General features: G+C 49.3%; 6 protein-coding genes across 6 annotated transcripts; 4 read left to right on the top strand and 2 right to left on the bottom strand.

The window, feature by feature from the left end:
* Positions 1-551: 551 nt before the first annotated feature.
* On the bottom strand, positions 552-3,300 carry BO87DRAFT_372721 (copper amine oxidase). The gene is made up of 4 exons (XM_025622359.1): positions 2,329-3,300; positions 2,117-2,281; positions 1,444-2,069; positions 552-1,315 (listed from the first exon to the last, which is right to left on the bottom strand). Exons 1-4 carry the CDS (start codon positions 3,137-3,139, stop codon positions 914-916), a joined length of 2,004 nt encoding a protein of 667 aa, XP_025484078.1. The 5' UTR covers positions 3,140-3,300; the 3' UTR covers positions 552-913.
* Positions 3,301-5,744: 2,444 nt separating this feature from the next.
* On the top strand, positions 5,745-6,521 carry BO87DRAFT_129654 (uncharacterized protein). The gene has a single exon (XM_025618036.1). The coding sequence runs from the start codon at positions 5,831-5,833 to the stop codon at positions 6,296-6,298; it is 468 nt and encodes a 155-aa protein (XP_025484077.1). The 5' UTR covers positions 5,745-5,830; the 3' UTR covers positions 6,299-6,521.
* Positions 6,522-8,912: 2,391 nt separating this feature from the next.
* Positions 8,913-10,306, top strand: BO87DRAFT_421715 (uncharacterized protein; the record flags this gene model as incomplete). The annotated part of the gene is made up of 2 exons (XM_025627073.1): positions 8,913-9,494; positions 9,551-10,306. 2 exons carry the CDS (start codon positions 8,913-8,915, stop codon positions 10,304-10,306), a joined length of 1,338 nt encoding a protein of 445 aa, XP_025484076.1.
* Positions 10,307-11,081: 775 nt separating this feature from the next.
* On the top strand, positions 11,082-16,057 carry BO87DRAFT_325562 (putative UDP-glucose:glycoprotein glucosyltransferase). Its single transcript, XM_025620112.1, has 5 exons — positions 11,082-11,440; positions 11,503-11,856; positions 11,914-12,742; positions 12,793-13,053; positions 13,115-16,057. Exons 1-5 carry the CDS (start codon positions 11,292-11,294, stop codon positions 16,004-16,006), a joined length of 4,485 nt encoding a protein of 1,494 aa, XP_025484075.1. The 5' UTR covers positions 11,082-11,291; the 3' UTR covers positions 16,007-16,057.
* Positions 16,058-17,125: 1,068 nt separating this feature from the next.
* Positions 17,126-18,870, top strand: BO87DRAFT_349876 (bicyclomycin resistance protein; the record flags this gene model as incomplete). Its single annotated transcript, XM_025621045.1, has 2 exons — positions 17,126-17,498; positions 17,562-18,870. Exons 1-2 carry the CDS (start codon positions 17,218-17,220, stop codon positions 18,868-18,870), a joined length of 1,590 nt encoding a protein of 529 aa, XP_025484074.1. The 5' UTR covers positions 17,126-17,217.
* An 88-nt stretch (positions 18,871-18,958) lies between these two features.
* BO87DRAFT_298291 (uncharacterized protein) lies at positions 18,959-20,129 on the bottom strand (the record flags this gene model as incomplete). Its single annotated transcript, XM_025619053.1, has 5 exons — positions 18,959-19,056; positions 19,127-19,362; positions 19,437-19,521; positions 19,582-19,669; positions 19,725-20,129. The coding sequence occupies 5 exons, from the start codon at positions 20,127-20,129 to the stop codon at positions 18,959-18,961; spliced, it is 912 nt and encodes a 303-aa protein (XP_025484073.1).
* Between the last annotated feature and the right edge of the window lie 1,433 nt (positions 20,130-21,562).

Here is a 21,562-nt window from a genome sequence, read left to right as displayed (position 1 = left end):
CCGAAAGTCTCTCATAGATTCGAAGTGCACTAGTCAGATCAGCTTCACTGACGCTTCTACTATGAAGAAAGAATAGCTTATCGACAGAGTCTGATTGCCCCGCCTTGAGCGGGGGGGAAATGGCGTCACAGCCCACAATGATCAGTGCTAAGTTGAGACAGAGACTGCAGGGGCGAGAAAGGGAAGAGACTGCGTCGCAAAAACCCCCTCCAGCCACGTGCTTCGAGGCCTTCGGGGAGTAAACAATCCACCGACGTTGTATCATCCGCTGCAGTCACCCAAGGATTCGTCACAAACAAATCCAGAGTTATAACCTTGTTTGCCTCGAGCTCCATCGCCTATTGGCTCATTGTAGACTTGTGCCCAGGAGGTGTTGTTGACGTCGCCACTCTTCTGAAGTCTCGCCCTCGTTACATTCCCAACGTCTGTCGGTTTTTGCCGGCCCCTACTTTGCTGGGGAAGGTGTGAATAAACCCCGCTGCTGCTAATGACACCATTGTTCTATTGTTAGAGGATTTAAGCTCAGTAGCAGCATGCCGATCTTGTGAACAGTTTCGATAATGCACAGACAGGATAAATCACTTGTTTTACATCCTGATCAGGCGCGATGAGCTATGGTAATTGGGACAAAGGACATGATGATCAACAAGAACGTCCCAGGAATTCTTTCTGACCTGTTCATATTCTCTCGTTGCTCTATGTGCGTCATTTGACACCCACGGATTTGATTTCCTTGCCAGCGATACCTCTAGGCATACTCCAAGTTTCAGACCTCCACATGTGGATGACTTGTTCAAATGGTTTCACTAACAGACTTGAGCTCCAAAATAGCCCGCATGATATTATAGGTCCAGACTGATCATCTGTGAGATCGAACCTACACATTTCAATAAAACAAGCGAATCAAAAGCTCCTACAAATTACTCTTGCAGCACACAGACCCCACAGGCTCTGGCGCCTTATACTCGACACTCTGATTCGCCTTCTGGTTAGATGGAGGTACGTCATTCGTCGGATTGAACAGACAGAAATTGTAAGGCTTCAGATGCACCTGAACAATCTCTGCCGGCATAACTGGGAAGTCCTCCACTCGAGGGTTATGCGTAAGGCCGTAAGTATGCCAGATGACAATATCCTGGTTGCGGACATTCTCCCGGGATTCAACCCAGGACTTGATCCCTGTGCCACCAAGTGACTGGTTTGTGTATTTACCGGCCGGGAAGAGCTGGTCATCGTGATACCGGGTGACCCAGATCGAGTGCTCGGCGAATTCAGACCGCCGCCAATGCCAGGAGCCGGGTTTGGCTAGGAGCATCTGTATTCGGTAATTGGGATCAGTATCACTACCTTATGCTGTGTCCGATAACTTCTGCTTCGTGTTCTTGATCTCTGGTTCCTCCAATCTGCTGCTGATTCTGGGACGTTGGGTAGGGAGGACCTTACCTGGGACCTATGAGGAACGAGTTTATATCCCAGCGGAGTACCCGAGACCGGGTTCTCGATGTTTTCATTTAGGATTTGGAAGACTCGGCCTTTGCTGACATCGTCTTCGACATGACCTGCTCGGTCCAGAATCTTCTGCTCTGTCACATAGCCTGTACCTAGGGGATTGAGTTGATCGTCCCATGGCATGGCCACAGAATCTGTGGAAGCAAAGCTATTGTGCACACCGCCAATCGCAGGATCAATACGAAGGCTAAATAAGTGCTGGTGGTACGGGGCCATGACACCATCTGCTACCCGGGTTCCCCACGGAACCACGACGTCTTTGCCAATAGGCTGAGTGGAGAGGATCCCAGTTGCTCTGGTCTCGAAGGTGATTTCACCAGACTGGTCAAAGTACCACATGAAGATGTATTCGTAATTGGCCACTGTGATGATAGTCTGGAGGACCAATTGCCGCTTGCGTACTACTGTTGCTTTGCCGGTACGGTGATTGGTGTGCTTCCATTGGATCCCGTTGTCGATTTCGTGGATACAGATCGCATTTGGTCGGGGAGATGCATCGCCGTCCACTGAAACGACATGACCATCTATATACTTGATCGTACCGAGACAGTCGCAGCCAACTGATTGAATAAGCTTGGATACTGAAAATGAAGGAGCCAGTACTTACGCTGCAGGTTGTTGGCCGTCACACCTGCACCCACATTTCCCAGGTCAAACGCAGCCTTACGGTAGATGGGATTGCGTGGATCACCATACGGAACAAACATCTCAGCGAGTGATAGACGGTAGAAATTGCTTTTACCGTCGAAAGAGAGGTCATGCAGCGTTAATCCTGTCTATAGTCAGAAAACGGTCTATCCAATTGGGATGCAATGATACCTTCGCGCCAGTTGAAACCAACTCGGAATCGCCATTTCTCCCACTCGACAAGGTGACCTTTAACAGTAAAGGAGGCACCCTCGGGCTGAACCACTTGGTATGGCTTTAATGTCATTCGCGGAGGGGTCTTCTGCAGACGGTGGTCATATTCAGGCTCCTCTGGAGCCGTACGGCGATGAGGCACGCTGGAACCCTGTGTCACGCTCTCATCGGCCCCAAGAGGAAGTCGGATGATCTTTTTCACCTTCATGGCACACAAGTCAACAGTAACCATAAAGTCGAGCGGAAAGCTGTAGTGATTGGAGTCCGGATCGTTGTTTGCCGGGTTTCTCATGTACATGAACACCTGAGCGTGCCTCGTCTGTGTATCCTCGCCATCCACACCAAAGTCCCACGGGTCAAGAACGACCGTAGTATCATCAATCTGCAGGCGCTTAATTTCCGCTTGTACTGCAGGATCAGCCATGACAGCCTGAGCTACTTCATTCATCTCCGCTCGGTCGCCCGGACCATGGAAGTCTCGGGGAAGCTCAGCGTGGTGGACGAAGGTGCCATTGGTTACATCTACCACTGCTTCGAAGAGCCGAGGCGTCCGTTTAATGTACCAGTTGAGAAATATGCATCTGGGGAGAAAAGGTAGGGGTTTATTGTTGTATTCAGCATCCAGGAAATCGAGCAGAGCCGCCTTGGGTGGTTCCTGCAAACCACCGGCCTTGAAGTGCAGGGGAATCCCAGGATAAGCGTCTTTGACCAAGGTGGTGGCTTTCTCAATCTCGACCGCGGTAGCGGGGTCAAGAGGGTGAAGTGACATTTTCTCTCGATGAATGCAAGATTAGATATGAGAGTTGAGACGATAGATTCGGTCGCGGTCGGTGGTCCGCCTTATGTAGGGAACTCCCTTTGGGCCCAGTCAACACGCTGCGCGACAGGGTCTTATCGAGAGATTGGGTGTTAATACAATCCTACTCGTTTGACCGTCTGGATTTGGGTAAGCGGAGCATGTGTGAGAGTGCAACGGCGGGCCGAGTCGATGAACGACAATGTCCATGGAGAGCTGCATGTCACCCCCGCACTGATTGTAAGGCGGATTGGATGAAGCTTCCGGCCAGATTCCGTCCATTCTGGATTCGTTCATTCCTCCGTTTATTCATCTCGCCGTGGGAGGCTAGAATTGTCTGTTACCAATTGTTTATTCGTTTCCTGTCATGACTACCACTGATAAGTGTTAGATACAATCCGGGGATGCACGACAAGAAGTCGTACTGTAACCATAGCGCCATAGCGCATGTGGCAACTACCGAACACGCAATTGGGAATCAATATGATATTTCATTTTCCCATCGTATGTACAAATTTACTCGCTTTAATGCATACCATTAGAATCTAGGATTTTAACAATGGGATAGAACTGAACACAACCTACGCCGGATGAAAGTCACGGAATGAAGCCAGTCTTCCTCAAAATAGATAGTAGTAGTAGTAGAGAGTACTAGAAGTACCGAACAGACTTATTATGCCCACCATCGAAGTTGAAAATTATCTGGCATTCCAATTAGTAGTGCAATACGCTTAAAATCGACGTATCCAGAATGTAGTGATTACAATACTAATATATATTGTCAGCAGACACCTCATATTATTCCCTATATATCCACAAATGATCAGACCCAAGTTCCTGCTAACCAGGCAAAAACAGCAACTAGTATTGCTCTACATATAAATACATATAATCGAGAGTATAGACGCACTCTCAATGATCGGCCACTTACCTCTCCGGCTAACACATACCTGCGTGACGCCCACGCAGCAAGGGGAAGTTTGTATTGCACATAGTTTTAATAGTCTTTTCATATTCGAAACATTGTAACTCACAGGAAACAATCTCACTACTCTTCCTACCAAATGCTAAGTTCCATCCATATGCATTACAGTGATATAGTGCATGACTCACATAAGTCTCAACAAGTGTAGATCCGACAGCAAGATAAACAATCACGTCAGTGTAGGACGTGTGATAAGTAGTATATACCTAGTATAGTATATTTTAAAGAACATCGATGCTGGAAAAACGTACCAAGTTGAATGAGACAATCCGTATACCAAGACATCATATCACCGACCCCCGAAGAAAGGAAGGAAGGATCTAGCAATAAAAGCAAACTCAATCTAGCCTGCATGTAAGCATGAAAATATCACATGCAGCTCCATCAATCTCGGCTAATCTATGTCTTTTTGTGTTACTTCCAACTTCGAATATTGGATCAATTAATAACATATTATATCACCGAGAAGGAAAAAAGTAATTTGCAAGTAATACCAAATATGAAGAATGATTTGACAGAAGTTGCAGTGGACTGATGATTAGAATCCGAATGTGACCGTCGGGTTTCATCTATATTCCAGAGCTATTTAATTACACAGTACTGATAATTGCATCTCACCAATAGCGAGAAAAATCTGTTCCCTAATTATGCAATCTCTCTTATTGCCTAATCTTATGCTAGCCACTTCTTTCGAGGGAAAGTGAGCTCCTACGCATGTGACTGGCTACACCAGATGCATAGATTCTGCACTACGATAATCTGGTACCCGATAGTGTTTCCGGTTCGTCAAATAGTGGTTTAATATTCTTCCAAATCTTACACAATATATTGCTTCTTTTTCATTTGCACATGATGCGTGTCCACAATCGGTGCAAGGGAGTATCATCTAAGAGAGTGTGTGCAGCTGTAAAGCCGAGGAGATACAACGTACTAGAAATTTCGATAGGCTACTATGTGGCAAACCGTCGGCAGCGCAACGGATTGCTGCGCATTCATGATGCTGTAGAGTAGATGGTTACTCTCCAATTCGAGTAACAAGGAAATCTCAATCTTCTGCTTCTTCTTACTGAAATTGCCCAAGGGCCACGGATGCGGCACTTCGTACTAATATCTTTGCAGATGCAAGCCAAGAAGTATTTGTCGCGGAGATGCCACTTACTCAAACACCACTTTTGAGGGTATTCGCTGGTTGCTGTTCAGCGAGGTTCAGCTCGTCATTCATTATGGAGGTATAGATGTTGCACAGAAAAAGGTCGAACGTCTGACCTCCATTCCAAATGCTTGTCCCCGGACAAGGATGAAGCCAGGTACCGCGTACAGGCACTATTCTACCCAAGAGGCCTATTGACCTTGTGCTTCTCGGTGGGTGTACAGGTGCAGCGATTTCTGGCCCATCAAGTGTCCAATGGCTGGACAATAGAAAGTCCGCGAAACTTAGCTGCGTCGCCTTACACTCATCCTCGGAAAGCTACTGCAGGCAATCCCACATCGGACAGGATGGTTCGTGATGCCTGCACCAAATGCAGCACCTGAAGAAATTGTCCGCAAAAGGCGCTGACAGGCTCACCGTAGCATGGCTGATTACTGTATGTACTCCGTATTCCCGTTCACCGTGGTTGGACAGGCACTGATTTACCCCTTGTGACAGAGCTGATCACTAGTGCCAATTAGCCTCTGCTATGAAATCATGGTTGACTGATCGCCGTATCCCGGCAATAAGGGGCGGGTTTATCAGTTGCTTGTCTCAGATGGACTGGCAGAAGACGATCTCCGGCACTGCGGTCGTTCCCGGACGCTCCGGCAAAAAAGGGATAGGCAAGGCGTCTGGATCACCGGCAGTTATAGACTGTTATTATATTTTGGCGATCTTACTCATTTCCATTTCCCCCTTGGGTACTTGGGTACAATGTTCCGTAAATGTTTCGTGCTTTTGCGCCCAACATCCTGGATGGAATTACTCCCCTCGTGGGCAAGGTGGTAGATCCCATCCCACAATCCTGCATGCAGGATCAGGCCCTTTAATTGATCGCCGAATTGGCAGTGGCCAATCAATAGGGAGGTTTTCTTTCTTTCGCGACAATCTAGCCTTTCCTGCTCACAGAAGGAAAAGCAACGGGACCAATGTTTATCCATACATTTCCCAGTGATTTTTGGATATCCATTCTACTGTGGCTCAAAATATAGTGTCGTTGGGAGCTCAGGCGAACGTACGTGTATGTGCACATGCAAATATCCATACTGGCCTGAATTGTACTTTCTCCGACCATTAATTGACCAACTGAGAGCCAGAATCGCACCGCAACGTTGGCAGGGAGCTCATGACTACACTTTGTATGCTCAGTTATAGGCGTTGTCTATGAACGACGTACGAGTCGCACTCGTGTTAGTCTGTTTCAGGTAAAACCATATTCAATGTCTTAGAAAGAGGAGAGTGAACACATCCCACTCGCACTGGCGTCGTCGTTTCCTTTAAGTTTCTGATGTGTACGACTGTACGGAGAACCAGGTACGCAATGTCAAACCGAGCCTCAGGTATGACGCACTGGCAATGCTATTTATTACCCAGCGAGAGATGCGAGTGTCAATAGTTGCCTCATTTCGCTAATCTGTTCATTGCCTGGTGGTTCCGTGGGTGGACGTCCTGAGATAGATTGCGTGTCCTGACTCGAGACCCACACGGACGGTCCCAAGAGTCACTGGCGGACCCTCCTTGACTGACACGCCCCCAATTGACAGCCCGGTAGAACCGAGGTTTTGGACCGTGGGATTCGTCGTCTTCAGTCTCCATCGAGTGTCGCACGTTCAATGGTACCATTTTGGCATGGTATGATGGATCAAGTAATTCAGCAATCGATCAATCAACCATCTGACTAGAATTACGAAGGAGGCGCGCACGACCTGCGAAATTTCATTGCCTGGTGCGGCCAAAAGATCGAGACCGAGCGAAGAAAACCCCCCACAGCCACCAGAAAGGACGCCAGGGCTCAATTTTGAATTTCGAAAGTCCGCCGTCTATTTGGCTCCATTTATCGGCGCCCTAAGCCCTCTTGGGAGGTTAGTTCGTGCCGACCACGAAGGAGTTTGTCCTCCGAGCGGACTAAATCCTGCCTGCTGGAGCCCGGAAGCTCTTACGCGGAAGTCTGGCTGGTCAACGATGCATCCTCCGTGCATATCCCCTTATGCGGCCTGTGGCGAGTAGGCAGGCGTAAAAATAAATCAGCTGCGCACAAAATGTGGATTTGTTTTGCAATTGAGAGGGGCCTTTCTTTTTTTTTCTTTCCCTGACGCTTCTTGTTGCTTATCCACCCTCAGAAAGTACATTGTTGTTGACGGTTAGCAAAGAGCAGCCAGCGGGTTATAGCTGCTCTCCCACATAGATATTCTAACTAGACTGGTGCGTAGATGCTAGTAAACAAACAATCTCGTCTACCGTTAGACTAGCGGGTGATGATTGGAAACGGTTGGAAGGACGGACTGGAGCTCACCAGGACGGGTGACATCCATGGAACCGGGATGAAGCCGATCGATCGTGGAGTTAAACCGGAATGGACGGCAGCACTTGAGTGGCCGAAGAAGGAGCTAGGATGGAGGCCGGCGGAAGAGAGAAGGAAGAGAAAGTGGGTGCGGCCAAAGTCCAGAACGGCGTGTGGTCGAGACATATCGGAGTTGCTAACTTCACTTGGGCCGTCCGCGCCATTCACGTCTGACTAACAGCTATCCACCTCCCCTTCCCTTCCCCCTCTTCCTCCACACAAAACACTCGGCTGGTCCCTGTTCCTGTTCGTGATCTTTTTCTTAAAGTATCTGATTTCTCGCTATACCCGCTCGTTATCCTTTGTTCTAGACATCTCACTTTCCCTTTCCCCCTTCTTCTCACTTCCAACATCACGTCTCATCGGTCGGCACCTCCTTCGTCGCCCTTGTTGTGTCTCACTCGTTCTCCCCACAATCGTTTCTCCACTTAGATCATCATTGGAAACTATTGCTGGCTAACGTCAAACCGCCAGCTTGGTTCTTTATTGCTCTCTGATACATCGAAAACAAAATACAAAGGAACCAACACGAATAAGGAGAACTATCTACAAAGTTCTACCTTTTTATCGCCTTCATTTCCATCATCGTGATTCGCCCATCTTGTTTGCGTTGAAAGCAACCTTATCCGGGTACTATTGCCTCTGTGTGACTCGAATTCATACATCTAGTATCTGTGTCCTCGAGGCCTTTCCACCCTTCTAAACCGATCCTTTGCTTCTCCTTAGCTGTTTCGTTTTCCAAAACTGGAAGATAACCAATCACTCAAGCCGATCACAAAGAAACTTAAAAAGATACCACTACTCTACCGGCGGATCACACTGACACCCTGCCGGGCTAATCCAACCGAGGCACTTCCGCAGGAACGTTTGCCCCCCTCACACCGAGAAGGAAAGGGATAAGCGCTCCTGCTCTCCCTAGCCAAGGGCCCTTCTTGTCGTTTCCCAGCTTGATTCTTAAGGCGCATAATCGTGCTATGGGAGGACAGGTTACACGCAGCTGATGCCAGCCGTCATTGCAAGTAACTCCTGCCCACTTTGATCTCCTGCACGTCTTATCACGTCGCACACACAATTCCCCTGGCTTCGCTTTTCCCCGACTGGACCTAGTCCGCTTGTTATCCCAGACTGGTTTTTATATCCCGGTCTTTCCATAGGTCCCTGTTAACCAGCTGACCTTGTCATTCTTCACTCTTGACTTTCGTTACCATCTCCATCAATGTCATCAAAAATGACGCGTGTCGAGGAACCTCTGGATGCCCCTGATGGCTCTGGCCTTACCTGGATCTTTGACCATTGCCTCCGCTACCCTGGTACCTATGAGATCCCATTGCGCACCATGTACTCGCTAAACTGCAATCCCACGAGACAACCGGCGCCTGGTACTCGTGCTCCCGAAACGGCCTTTCATCGCCCCACCAATTCGTCGACTTCCCAGGACTCGTTGGACCCTGCCGCTGATTTCCGAGCTCAATTGACTCATCAGATTTCGCGGTTGCCTTCACAGCCTTGCTCGCTTCCCCCAACTTTCGTCACCTCATTCCTGCGTCGTTGCTTCACCCCTGAGTTGGAAGAGGTTGATTTCCCCCAGGCATTGACCGCCCTGGACTACCTCAAGGACTTTGAAACCCGTCGCCGGAAAGAGGTTGCAGACGCGCTGCAACGGCTAAAAGTGGAGCCCAATGATGTGAAAGAGAAGGCCCAGCTGGCGAAAAAGAACCCTGGCGCTTTGACTTGGCTTGAAACTGTTACTGTTCAGGGCCGCCGAGTGGAAGCTCTTTACACTCAGATATACGTTGGTCTGCGTCGCTGGGTAAGCATACCTGCCGCTACTTCAAAGACTTATTCCAGGCTAACTTACTTGACTAGACGTTGATCAACGAGATGTTGATGGAGCCCTTTAACAAGGCCAATTGTATCGCCATGCTTAACACACTTTTCCCCCCAGTCACAGAGGCAACCGTTTCTCCCACTTCGCACCTCACCCCGCAGATCCTTAAGTCACAGCGGGATGGGTTTTTCCGGTATATCGCAGCCGTCGAGGTCAACGGTCCAGACGTTCTCACAAAAGTGATCGCTCAGGGTGCCCCAAAGGGATCAGACAATGGTTGGCCATTGATCAGAGAAGCCCTAGACAAGTATCTCCGGGCGGCTAATGAAATGATTGACGAATGCACAACGGTGTCTAGCCCGGCTGGCATGGATGAGGGTATTGAGTCTCAGCCTCGGGCTCACAAAGGCCGCAAAGTCGATTCGGGCATCAGCTTTGATACGGGGGAGAAGCTTCCTTCCTCGCCTGTCGAGTGCAGCAAGAGCATGGATGACCTTCTAGAGAAGCCCCTCCCCCCACCTCCCTCTCCTAAGGGGCACAACCACAAGTCGGGGTCGACGCTTGAGCGGCTGGCCCGCGAGATTCGGAAGTTGGGTGATGCCGGTAAGGCGAGGAATCTTAAAAAGATGAGATCCACTAGCGCCCTCGGTGTTCGGCCAGACACTACTGGTGGCCGCTCTACTGAAGACAATTCACTGTTCGAGGTGGATGAGCAGAAAAGAAGGCGGCTGTTGTGGGAGGCTTCCAACCGCAAAAAGGCCCACGTGAAGCAACTCAGCAAGGACACCGCATGAGTTGGAACTGAAGTGTTGTATAGCCTGGTGCTAACTTTCACTTCTTGTTTTTCTCTAACTTTCTTTCTTCAATCTTTTCAACTGTCTTTCGTTTCTCCTAAGAGGGAGAAGCAAAGGCGAGAATCAACATAAGCCTGGATGCTTCAACACTGGATTTATTTGGGAGTCTGGACGCGGGATTCAAGGTGCATCAGGTTTCTACTAGTTTTTTTCTGTTTCTATTTTGATTTCATATGGCAGTTGGGTTTGCATACAAGACTGGCGCATATGGTGGTTATCTTGAAGCGATTGAACGCCAGATGGCGAAAAAAAAAGCACAAAAGCTGGAAAGACAAAAGTGCTGACACATTTTGATACGATTACTGACTGACATAAATGATTACGATCCTGTTTTTATTAGCGAATCTTGCTGTTCACTAGCCAGACAACAATGAAAGTTATACCAATCTGCATAGTCTTCATTAGAGCCATTCAAGCCATCCGGGAACAACCCCAGGCAACAGAATAGGGGGAGAACTCTGCGAATTTGGACCTGTAGACCCCCGCGTAGTCTCTATCGACTCCGGGGAACTGCTATATGCCTTGATACTCTCATAAAGGATCCAGTTACATACTATGACAGCAGTTGCCGACTAATGGGCCATTGCAGCTAAAGCGCGGAAGTTCGGCGTTTTTGGCCGCTGCGCCGACCGTAGCAGCTCGCCCATCCCGCGATGTGGCCAAATGCCCCCAGACTCATAAGCGCTGCTCTCTTGGCTCAACAACTCGGAGGGACTTCTTGTGCAAGCTCGACTGGGCATTTTAAATGTCTAATTGGTTTATATATTGATCATACTGATCTGGAAATTACATCGTTGCCATTGATCGCCTCGAGCTTATCCGCCGCCCGTTATGAGTGCTTGCTAGCTAGCTTATCGGGAACAGCTAGCTAGTCAACACCGCTGCCATCAGCTCTAGGGTATCATTCCTGTGGTGGACTGGGACGATGGTATCTGGACTGGGAAATGTCGCCTCATGGCGACTTGCATCTGTATTGATTGCCGGTCTGCTGGCTATCCAGGGACGCGCCAGTCCGTCAGTCAATGTTGCTCTCCAAGCTTCGTTTGATTCCCCGCCTTATCTGATAGAGCTTCTGTAAGTGGAATTCGTACAGACCTAGTCGACTATTCTTGCTTCTTGGGCTGATTTTATTATAGAGAATCCGCCGCAGAGGAGAACTCTACCTCATACTTCCCATTACTCGATCGGATCGCCGACGGTACTTTCGACGACGCTGTTACGGATAAGGACCTATATGATCGCTTTCTGGAAGTTGTGCGTGAGGATGGACACTTACGGACCCCCGAAAGTCTCTCGTCTTTCAAGTTGTCGCTGGCGATGAGATCTGCCAGTCCGCGGATCACGGCTCACTACCAGTTCTATAATGCTTCGGTTCAACATTCCTTGATGGCCGCGCAGGATGCGGTCTGTCCTGTTTGGGTGCACTCGGAAGGAAAGCAATACTGCTCGTCTACTATGGAACGTGCTCAACAGGATGTTGAAGGTTCTGAGTGAGTGGTAATCTCAACCTTACATGCACTGTTGATTGCTAACAGCTCCAACTGTAGTGATCCACGAGAACTCCCTTTCGATCGTGTCTTCGGAGATTCCTCTCTGCCTCCAGCGATTTTGTACGCGGATATAGCGACACCGATATTCAAGGAATTCCACAAGTCACTGAGTACTATGGCAAAAGAAGGACAAATCTCGTATCGCGTACGATATAGACCTCCCCAACATTGGACTCCTCGCCCTGTTTTTGTGTCTGGATACGGGGTCGAGCTGGCGTTGAAGCGGACGGACTACATTGTGATTGATGATAGAGATGCGGAAGAAAGAGGGACCGGCAGCATTGAGTCCGGAAAGTCTGACGCGACGGAGGATGATTTGGATGACCTGAGACCTCTGTCATCCTCCGAAGTTTCGCGGCTTGGGCTGAACACGGTTGGCTATGTGTTGGATAGCGACGACCCGTTTGACACACTCGTGAAGCTGTCACAGGATTTCCCTAAGTACTCCGCGCGTGTTGCGGCTCACAACGTTTCCACTGAACTGTTGCAAGATATTCGGTCTAGCAGATTGCGTATGCTTCCGCCAGGGCTTAACGTGCTCTGGATCAACGGAGTTCAGATTGAACCTCGACAAGTGGACGCATTCACTCTCCTGGACCACTTGCGTCGTGAAAGGAAATTGATCGAGAAGTTCCGTAACTTAGGCCTTTCCGCTACAGATGCTGTAGAACTGTTGTCGCACCCTCTGCTTGGAGAGGCTTTGGCGCGGGATGGCCCTCAGCGTTACAACTACCGTGATGACATCGAGGGAGGTGGTGTTATAATGTGGCTGAACAATCTCGAAAAGGATGCCCGCTATGAATCGTGGCCCAGCGAACTCGCAGGAGTAGGTACATTCGGTTTTTCTTTCCTCGCGGATATGCTAACGTCTGGTAGTTTATGCAACGCACATATCCTGGACAGCTTCCGGCAGTGCGCCGCGATTCCAACAATATTGTCTTCCCTGTCGACTTGACGAGCACTGAAGATGCTGATATTGTCGTCAAGACGATCCAGGTCTTTGTGAAGAACAAGATTCCCGTCAGATTTGGTTTGATTCCAGTTACGTTCTCGGAGGGAGCAATTGCTCAGCTGAAGGTCGCTCATTACCTTCAAGAGACTTTTGGTCTGGCCAGTTTTATGGATTACCTCGAAGCAGTAAGCTCTTATCCCCGTATTCAAACTCCCTGTATTGTTTTTCAGTTACTGATTGGAGCAGTCGGCATCCAAAAACAAGTTGGCTTCTCCAGATAAGGCTTGCTTCCAGGCTGCAACTCAGGACCGGAATCCTCGTCCTGAGAAGGTGTTTCTATCTCTAGATGAAGTCTTGAATAATGGTGTCTTTGACGCAACGGTGTCAAAAACAACTGCGTACCTAAACCGTTTGGGGATGAAGCACGAGCCATCACATGCTTTTGTTAACGGTATCCCTGTCATCCGCAATGATAAATGGGCACAGGAAATGAGCACAAAGATCAGCAGAGATACCCAGCTCATTCAGCAAATGATCGCTGATGCCGAGGTCGATGAAGATACTTGGCTGCCAGAGCTGTTTCTTTCACAGGCTTTTGACCGACGCAACCCGGCGATCGTTCCAGAAGACCCGAAAGAGATCCGGGCCGTGGACTTGGTACAGATTGCGGACTCCCAAGGGGAGCTCTTCACTCAGATTCCACGTCTAGCACTAGTTGAAAGCAATGCCTTGGAGAGTGCCCATGCCATTATTGTTGGCAACTTTGATGATGGATCGGGTTACGAGCTACTCAGTGCTGCCCTCGAGAGCCGGAAGACACATGGTGAAGTTGAGATGCTTTTCCTACACAATCCAAAGCTCGAAGCGCCCCCAGCATCTAGGTCTGTCGCCGTTCGCCGTTTGTTGAACCGTGGCAACGAGGTAGATGCCAGCCAGCTTTTGGAGGCGATCGCGTCTTCCGCCGCGCCAGCAGATGAGGAAGTTGAAGATGCGGCACACTTCTGGGAGGCTCGGCGAGCTGTAGTACAAGATCTTGGACTCGCTCCGGGCGAAAGGGCAATTATCGTCAACGGAAGGGTCGTTGGACCAATTGCAGAAGACACCTCACTGACCTCAGAGGACCTGGACCAGCTACTGGTTTATGAGAAGCAAAAGCGAATTACTCCGATAGCAAAGGCGGTCAAAGCACTTGAATTTGACGAGAAGCTTTCTGATCCGCTAGACTTTGCCAAGCTTACCTCGCTTACCACGCTTTCTACGATTTCGGATGTGCCAGAGGGCATCTATGAGTCAACTTCGGACATCCGGTTGTATTTGTTCAACCGATGGAACGACGCGCGTTCGGCTATCACTGTTTCTAATTCCGAGGATCCAGCCATAACCATTGTCGCATCCATTGATCCAACATCCGAAGTCGCTCAGAAGTGGCTCCCGATTTTGAAGGTACTGTCCGAGCTGGCAAGTGTCAGAGTTAGGTTGGTCCTAAATCCCCGCGAGGAGATCAAAGAGCTTCCTACCAAGCGCTTCTATCGTTATGTTCTCGATTCGGAGCCATCGTTCGAGACAGACGGTTCGGTTTCCCGGCCCACTGCTTCCTTCTCGGGCGTCCCCGTTGAAGCACTGCTCACCCTGGGCATGGACGTTCCCTCTTCGTGGCTTGTGGCTCCCAAGGACTCTATCCACGACCTTGACAACATAAAGCTCAGTTCCGTCAAGGAGGGCTCGAATGTTGATGCAATCTACGCATTGGAACACATCTTGATCGAGGGTCACTCCCGTGATATGACCACGAAGTCCCCGCCTAGAGGAGTCCAGCTTGTCCTTGGAACGGAGAACAACCCTCACTTCTCGGATACCATCATCATGGCCAACCTCGGATACTTCCAGTTCAAAGCCCAACCTGGACTGTGGAACATTAACCTCAAACCGGGCCGTAGCGAACGTATCTTCACTGTCGACAGTGTAGGCGGCCTAGGCTACAACCCCCAGCCCGGCGACGAAAACAATGAAGTGGCCCTCCTTTCCTTTCAAGGTCGCACCCTTTTCCCGCGTGTCTCCCGCAAGAAGGGCTACGAGACCGAAGACGTCCTCGAAACCAACCCCAGACCAGGTTCGGCGATGGACTACATGAATAAGGGTTTCAACTTCGCCTCCGGCATCCTATCCAGCGTCGGAGTCGGCACCAAAGGCAGTACCAGCGGCAAGCAGGCTGACATTAACATCTTCTCCGTCGCCAGTGGACACCTCTACGAGCGCATGCTCAACATTATGATGGTCTCAGTGATGCGCAACACCAACCACAGCGTGAAATTCTGGTTCATCGAACAATTCCTCTCTCCTTCCTTTAAGTCATTCCTGCCCCACCTTGCGAAGGAGTATAACTTCTCCTACGAAATGGTCACGTACAAATGGCCACACTGGCTCCGGGCCCAGAAAGAAAAGCAGCGTGAAATTTGGGGCTACAAGATCCTCTTTCTGGACGTTCTCTTCCCTCTCGACCTCGACAAAGTCATCTTCGTTGATGCCGACCAGATAGTCCGCACAGACATGTACGACCTCGTCAGCCTCGACCTCGAAGGTGCTCCTTACGGCTTTACCCCCATGTGCGACTCCCGCCACGAGATGGAAGGCTTCCGTTTCTGGAAGCAAGGGTACTGGAAGAACTTCCTCCGCGGCCAGCCCTACCACATCTCCGCGCTTTACGTTGTCGACCTGAACCGCTTCCGTGCCATCGCCGCCGGCGATCGCCTCCGTGGACAGTACCAGATGCTGTCAGCTGATCCGGAGAGTTTGAGCAACCTGGACCAGGATCTGCCGAACCACATGCAACATCACATCCCGATCAAGAGTCTGCCGCAGGAGTGGCTGTGGTGTGAGACCTGGTGCTCGGATGAGTCGCAATCGCAGGCTCGTACAATTGACCTGTGCAATAACCCTATGACGAAGGAGCCGAAGTTGGATCGTGCCAGGAGGCAGGTACCTGAGTGGACAGAATATGACGATGAGATTGCGGCCTTGTCGAAGAGAGTTGCTGCTGAAAAGCAGCAGCAGGCGGAGGAAGAAAGGGACAATGAATCGTACCCTGACGAGGATGAAGAGGATGAGACTTCTTCTGGCTGGGATAAGGATGAGCTTTAGCGGGTTTCGTTTTAATTATAGCGTGTATACATAGATCAGTTTGGTCTCCAGTAGTCAATAGATTGTTCGCTTCATACGTCTTGTCGTCGTTCTGTAAATGGTTGCTTCTAATTGATATAATAAAGGCAGTACTGCTGGCGGGACCTTCCTTTCGAGGAATAATCTGCCTGTACGAATAGTCGGTTGTTCTTCCGCGAGTTCACCCCTTCTGTATTCCCAGCTCTCACTTATCTAGCTCTACATGATAACTTCTACGCCATTCGAAACTCTCTTCTCGATGCATTTCTATATTCATTGGTTGTCAAGCCTCGCCTCGGAAACAGTCCGGCTTTATTAATTCCAATACCCCTGAACTCTAGAAATCCAAATATGATGCTCGTACTCAAGAAAAGGCAAACTCAGTATCAAAACACTCTTGGCTACCCCATGGGTTAGTAAAGCAGGTCCGATACATAGAACCATCCAGATTGAACGATCAGCAATGGTGGGTTTGGGTAAGAAACGTGAGCATTTGGATTGAGGAATTATTCATCTATAGCCAGTTCCTAGTCAGTAGCTTTCCCATTCTTGGCAGATCTTGCCTAGTCGCTTCGACGACCAAGATTGTATACATGCAGGCTACGACGCTGTACATTGGTCCCCTTTAAACTTGCGCAGATGACGACTATTGTAGTAGAAATTTTCAGCGCAAAGCCCAGCAATCCAAAGTTGATTCTGTCCTTTTGGAGAACCCCATGGAAGGCCTACCAAGTAGCCCTCATCCTGAGGTGCCTCAATTGCTGCTAGTAAGTTCTCCGCCAGGACGTTGGTATCTTGCATAAGGCCACTTGAAATAGAGCGTGCCGTTTAGCCTTATACAGCGTGGAGGGAATAGTGGAGCAAGTTAAACTAATCACATGCTTTGTTGATAAGAACTAAAAGTAATTCCCTATTGGGCAAAGATGTCTACTTTGAAATCCGCCACCGAGTTAAATAACATGTAAGATCTGGAAACTTTCAGGGGACTAGACTACATCTGCCCATGCATTTAATTAATAAAAGCTTAGGCCAATTCTAGGCCTCCCTACGTCTTGTTCCCGGATATGGATTGCGCATTAATCTCTCCACGTGATGTACTATGTCGGCCCTAAAATGTCACTATGCGCCTTTTCCTACCTGTTGTCTCAGTAGTGGATTAGAACCTATTTGCGCATGCCACCCGCTTGGCAGTGATGTCTTTCATCGATGAGGCCATCAACCGCCCGGTCCCCGTCCTATCTTCATTTGAGCCGCACAATTCGTCACACCAAGAGCACTCCCTGACTGCGGTGGACAACGAGAAGGAAAAGATTGCCGATGAACGGCCATTGGAAAATGCCGATGCCAGCGAAGATAGCGATCCGGACGTCATTCTCGTGGACTTTGACGAGAACGATCCCGAAAGCCCGTTGAATTGGTCGCCAGTGCACAAATGGCTAATTGTGATTGTTGTTTCATGGATGGGTTTTGTCAGGTAAACATTTATTTGTTTTTCGCGAGTCTGCTACTACTTCATTGGACTAACCAGATTCTTCAGTGTCTTCTCGACAATGACAATCGTACCTACGGCACCCGAAATCCTCGATGAATTCCACTCGCACAGCAAAGTCGACCAGACCCTCCTGGTCACGATCTGGGAGCTCGGCGAAGGAATCGGGCCATTCTTCATCGCGCCGCTATCCGAAAGATTCGGGCGGCTCCCAGTCTTTCATATAGGGAATTTCCTCGCGCTGCTCTGCTTAGTTGCTAGCGCGCTCAGCACCAACATCTCCATGCTGATCGCCTTCCGGTTCCTAACGGGATGCTTCTTGTCAATTCTCACCCTAGGTCCCGCCATCGTCGGCGACTTGTTCAAAATGGAACAAACTGGCCGCTCCATGGCAATAGTCATGGGCACTCAGATGATCGCAGATTTCATCTCGCCTATCGCGGGCGCGTATATCGCCGAGGACCTGGGTTGGCGATGGTCCATTTGGCTGGCGGCTATTGTGCTGGGATTCTTTAGCTTGCTTTTACTCTGTGTGCTGAGAGAAACGTACACGGTTGTTCTGCTAAGAAGGAAGGCGGAGCGGTTACAGAGTGAGCATGCGGGCGCAGACGACAACATCAACTTGAAGTATCAATCCAAGCATCAAGCCCGGATCGATGCATCTACTATGCTTGAGAGCGCTATCAAACCCATGCAGATCCTCTTCCGATCTCCTATCCTTATCATGACGACGACCTATATGTCTACGACCTACGCTCTGGTGTCATTAATCATGGCCACTCTCACAGAATCCATGGAATCGACCTATCCCCACACATTCACCAGCGGCTCCATCGGGCTCACATTCCTCAGTCTGGCAATCGGCAACACCGTTGCTTTGATCTTCTACAGCTTCACCTCCGACCGCTACGTCATCCATCAAAAAGAAACAAAAGGCGACGCATTCAAGCCTGAGTCGCGACTAGTACATCTGCTTCTTGCTGCTGTTATCCTCCCTGTGGGATTCATCATCTACGGATGGACGTTGAATTATCATGTCCAGTTTATCGTGCCGCTTATCGGAGCGTGCCTGGCTGGCTTCAGCATGACACTTTCTGCCATTCCGGCTGAGACTTATGTTGTGGATACGTATGAGATCCATGGCGCTTCTGCTATCGCTGCTGGGGTTATTTTCAGAGCTATCGCGGGAGCATTCTTGCCCTTGATCGGCCCGGCTCTGTATGATAGTATTGGGCAGGGATGGGGAAATACGGTGCTGGCTTTTATTGCGGCGGCTTTTATTCCGCCGTTGGGGGCCTTGATGGTCTATGGGGATTGGTTCAGAAGTAAGGAGCGGTTTGGGAGGGAGGGTCGGTAAATACATTAGTAGTAGATTTGATTGATATATGTTTGTCCATGATAATTGTTGTATATACTCCATTCTCATCAGATATACTCGAGATTAGTTAATCGAAATAAACAAATACCCTCGCCTCAATACTCTCCCGCAACTGCGTACTGTCACTGTTCCGAGGATCCTTAAACGCCGTATGAGGGACTCCTACTTATGCAGTATCAATATCATATACAGCAACAACTCCGTATTGGTGCATAATGACAGGGAGAGATCATACCTGCACTGTTCTCAGCCCGAGAATCTACCTGCACGAAGGCAATCACCTCGTTAGCCTGCAAGCCATGCCAGTAATACCATTTGTGATTCTCGTCATGGTATATTCGAGTGTTCTCGTTGACGTAGTCCCGGGCCACAATATCCATTGCCGTGGTCTGAGATGCGTAGTCTACTGTACGGCGGTCGCAGACCGTGATTGGGAAATCGTATACTGGGCCGCGGATTGGTTTCCATAGGCTGGTGAATACTCAAATGTAAGCTTGGTTCGCTCTTGATGGGAATTTGATGGGAAGGTCGGGGATAGATGTTACTTTACAACGATGAACCTGGAATAAGTCTTCGGATGGATGTCGAATTGCTTAATGCTGCATTTTGCTGCCGAGGAGGCCGTCATATCTATGTTGAAGGGACCAAAACAATCAGACTTGGTTGTATGTACAATAAAATAGGGCATACCAATATGCACATAATCACTCGGTTGATTGGTATCAAGCTCATGCCGCTCTATACCCTCAGACAGCCACAGAGGATGACGTTTGCGAGTCTTTCTCCAGTCCATCAGCCTACCTGAATTGCTTCACGTCTCTTGCTTCACTTACAGCATGCTCTAGAACTTCCACCCGCGCAGCATCTGGAAACAAGTCCCGTGCAAGCGATTTGTACTGGGGATATAAGACTTCTTCCACTCTTTTGTCATAGTAATACTCCTCCGGGGCCAAAGGACAATCAAGCTGCAATTGAGTAAACCCATACTCCGAGAACATCTCCTTCGAGGGAATGCCTAGATTTCTCGCATTATGAATGGGAACTATACGGTCATCTGCGGCAGTGTTTGTTGGGGCAATGTCGGAGTCGTACTGGAAGTGCAGGTAGTATGGTTTCACGTGTTGGTGCTGCTCGTCTTTGGCGAGGTATTGGATCTTTGCTTGAACTGTGTCTTCATCTGTGTCGATGGGGGTAGCAGTGGCCGTTGCGGGTGCGTTGATTCCTCCTGGGATGGGCATCTTGCTTCGATGGCAGTGCTCCCGCTCGAGTGTTCTCTGGGGGTTGAAGTCCAGTATCCAACGACAGACAGCGGGTGCGATTCTTGGTAGTCTGTCTGCCGCAACACCCGATTGCCAACTGCTTTTCGAATTCGGGGCACGACCTTACGGTTCCGTATTAAAAGGCAAGACAGGACGACACATCACCGAGATGAAGGAATGCATCCTGAACTCAGTTCAGGGCAAATCAGACCCCTACCCCGCAGTTTCTTGCGAATCAAGTCTCTGACCCACCGGCTATACTACGTACTCGGGGGCCAGACTAAGATGATCCACACTTCAAACAGGATACCATCCATGCCGTTGTCTCGAAAATCAAACCCCTTATCTGCAATACGACAAACAAGTGAGGCGGATGAAATTGTCATCTAGTGCGAGAAGATCCACTGTAGTATCCATAGCCTCATTCCAAGTGCGTTTTGCGCCATGCTTAACTAGGCTCCCCATGTCAATCATGCAACTGGCTAAGCAGGCGCTTATCTCCTCACATAGCTGACCGAAGTGGAGATACGTACTTTCTACAACATGAGACGACCCACCCTAAACCGCAGCGGGCCGAAAGCCTATCTACCACTATCTAGGTGGTATGACCCACGCAGGTGTTCTTCATGAGCATTGAGACATTCATTTCTTGAGACCTTGAGGGTGGCTTTACTGTGGCTGCGTCTTAATGCACTGTAACCTTGGCATATCCTGCTAAACTAGGAGCACATCCATCTACTTCGTAGATACTGGGCGTATCAGTCGTATCTTCCGAATTGTATCTAGGTGGGATGCTCCTCGGAGATGTAAGCACAGACTACATCTCATACTTTAGTAATCTTGTCTAGAAGCACTATGTACAAACGCGCGAGCCGTGCCAAAAGTGAAGACTGGGATTGCATCCTATCCTTCGAAATGTTTGACCGGTATGAATTGGGGCGATGCATTGCGCAATGCTGATAGCCAATGCAGCTTGGTCTACTTCGTTCCGGTTTCAATGCATATTGCACTTCTCTCCGGCTGTAATAACAGCCTGCGCTAGACTTCAATCAGCGTAGTAATAGCCAGCGTATCATTCACGTCGTAGATAGATGATACTCTTATCTTGCTATCTAGAGCCGGTTAGCGACGCGAGGCCCTTTGGGACAGATTGCAGTTCGTACATACACCTGATAATGGTTTCTTTTGCTTGGAAGCACTATCAAATGAAATTTGTACGCTTACGCCGATCGATTCTCACTCATGTGTAACAATAGCTTCTCTGTACCCTCCATATCCATCTACTGGGGTAACACAAGTTGTCAGGGTCAATGCAGATCAGTTGCGCCACAACCTTGGCGTGCGGAGATGCTGGTCCAGCCGAGGATGCTTGGCATATGTCTTGGGGTGCTTGCCTTGCGGGTGCCAAGTGC

Source organism: Aspergillus neoniger, assembly GCF_003184625.1.
Source record: "Aspergillus neoniger CBS 115656 unplaced genomic scaffold BO87scaffold_3, whole genome shotgun sequence".
In the NCBI taxonomy this organism is placed as follows: domain Eukaryota; kingdom Fungi; phylum Ascomycota; class Eurotiomycetes; order Eurotiales; family Aspergillaceae; genus Aspergillus; species Aspergillus neoniger.
Note: the sequence above shows the minus strand (reverse complement) of the source record. Positions and strands in the feature narration are given on the sequence as shown.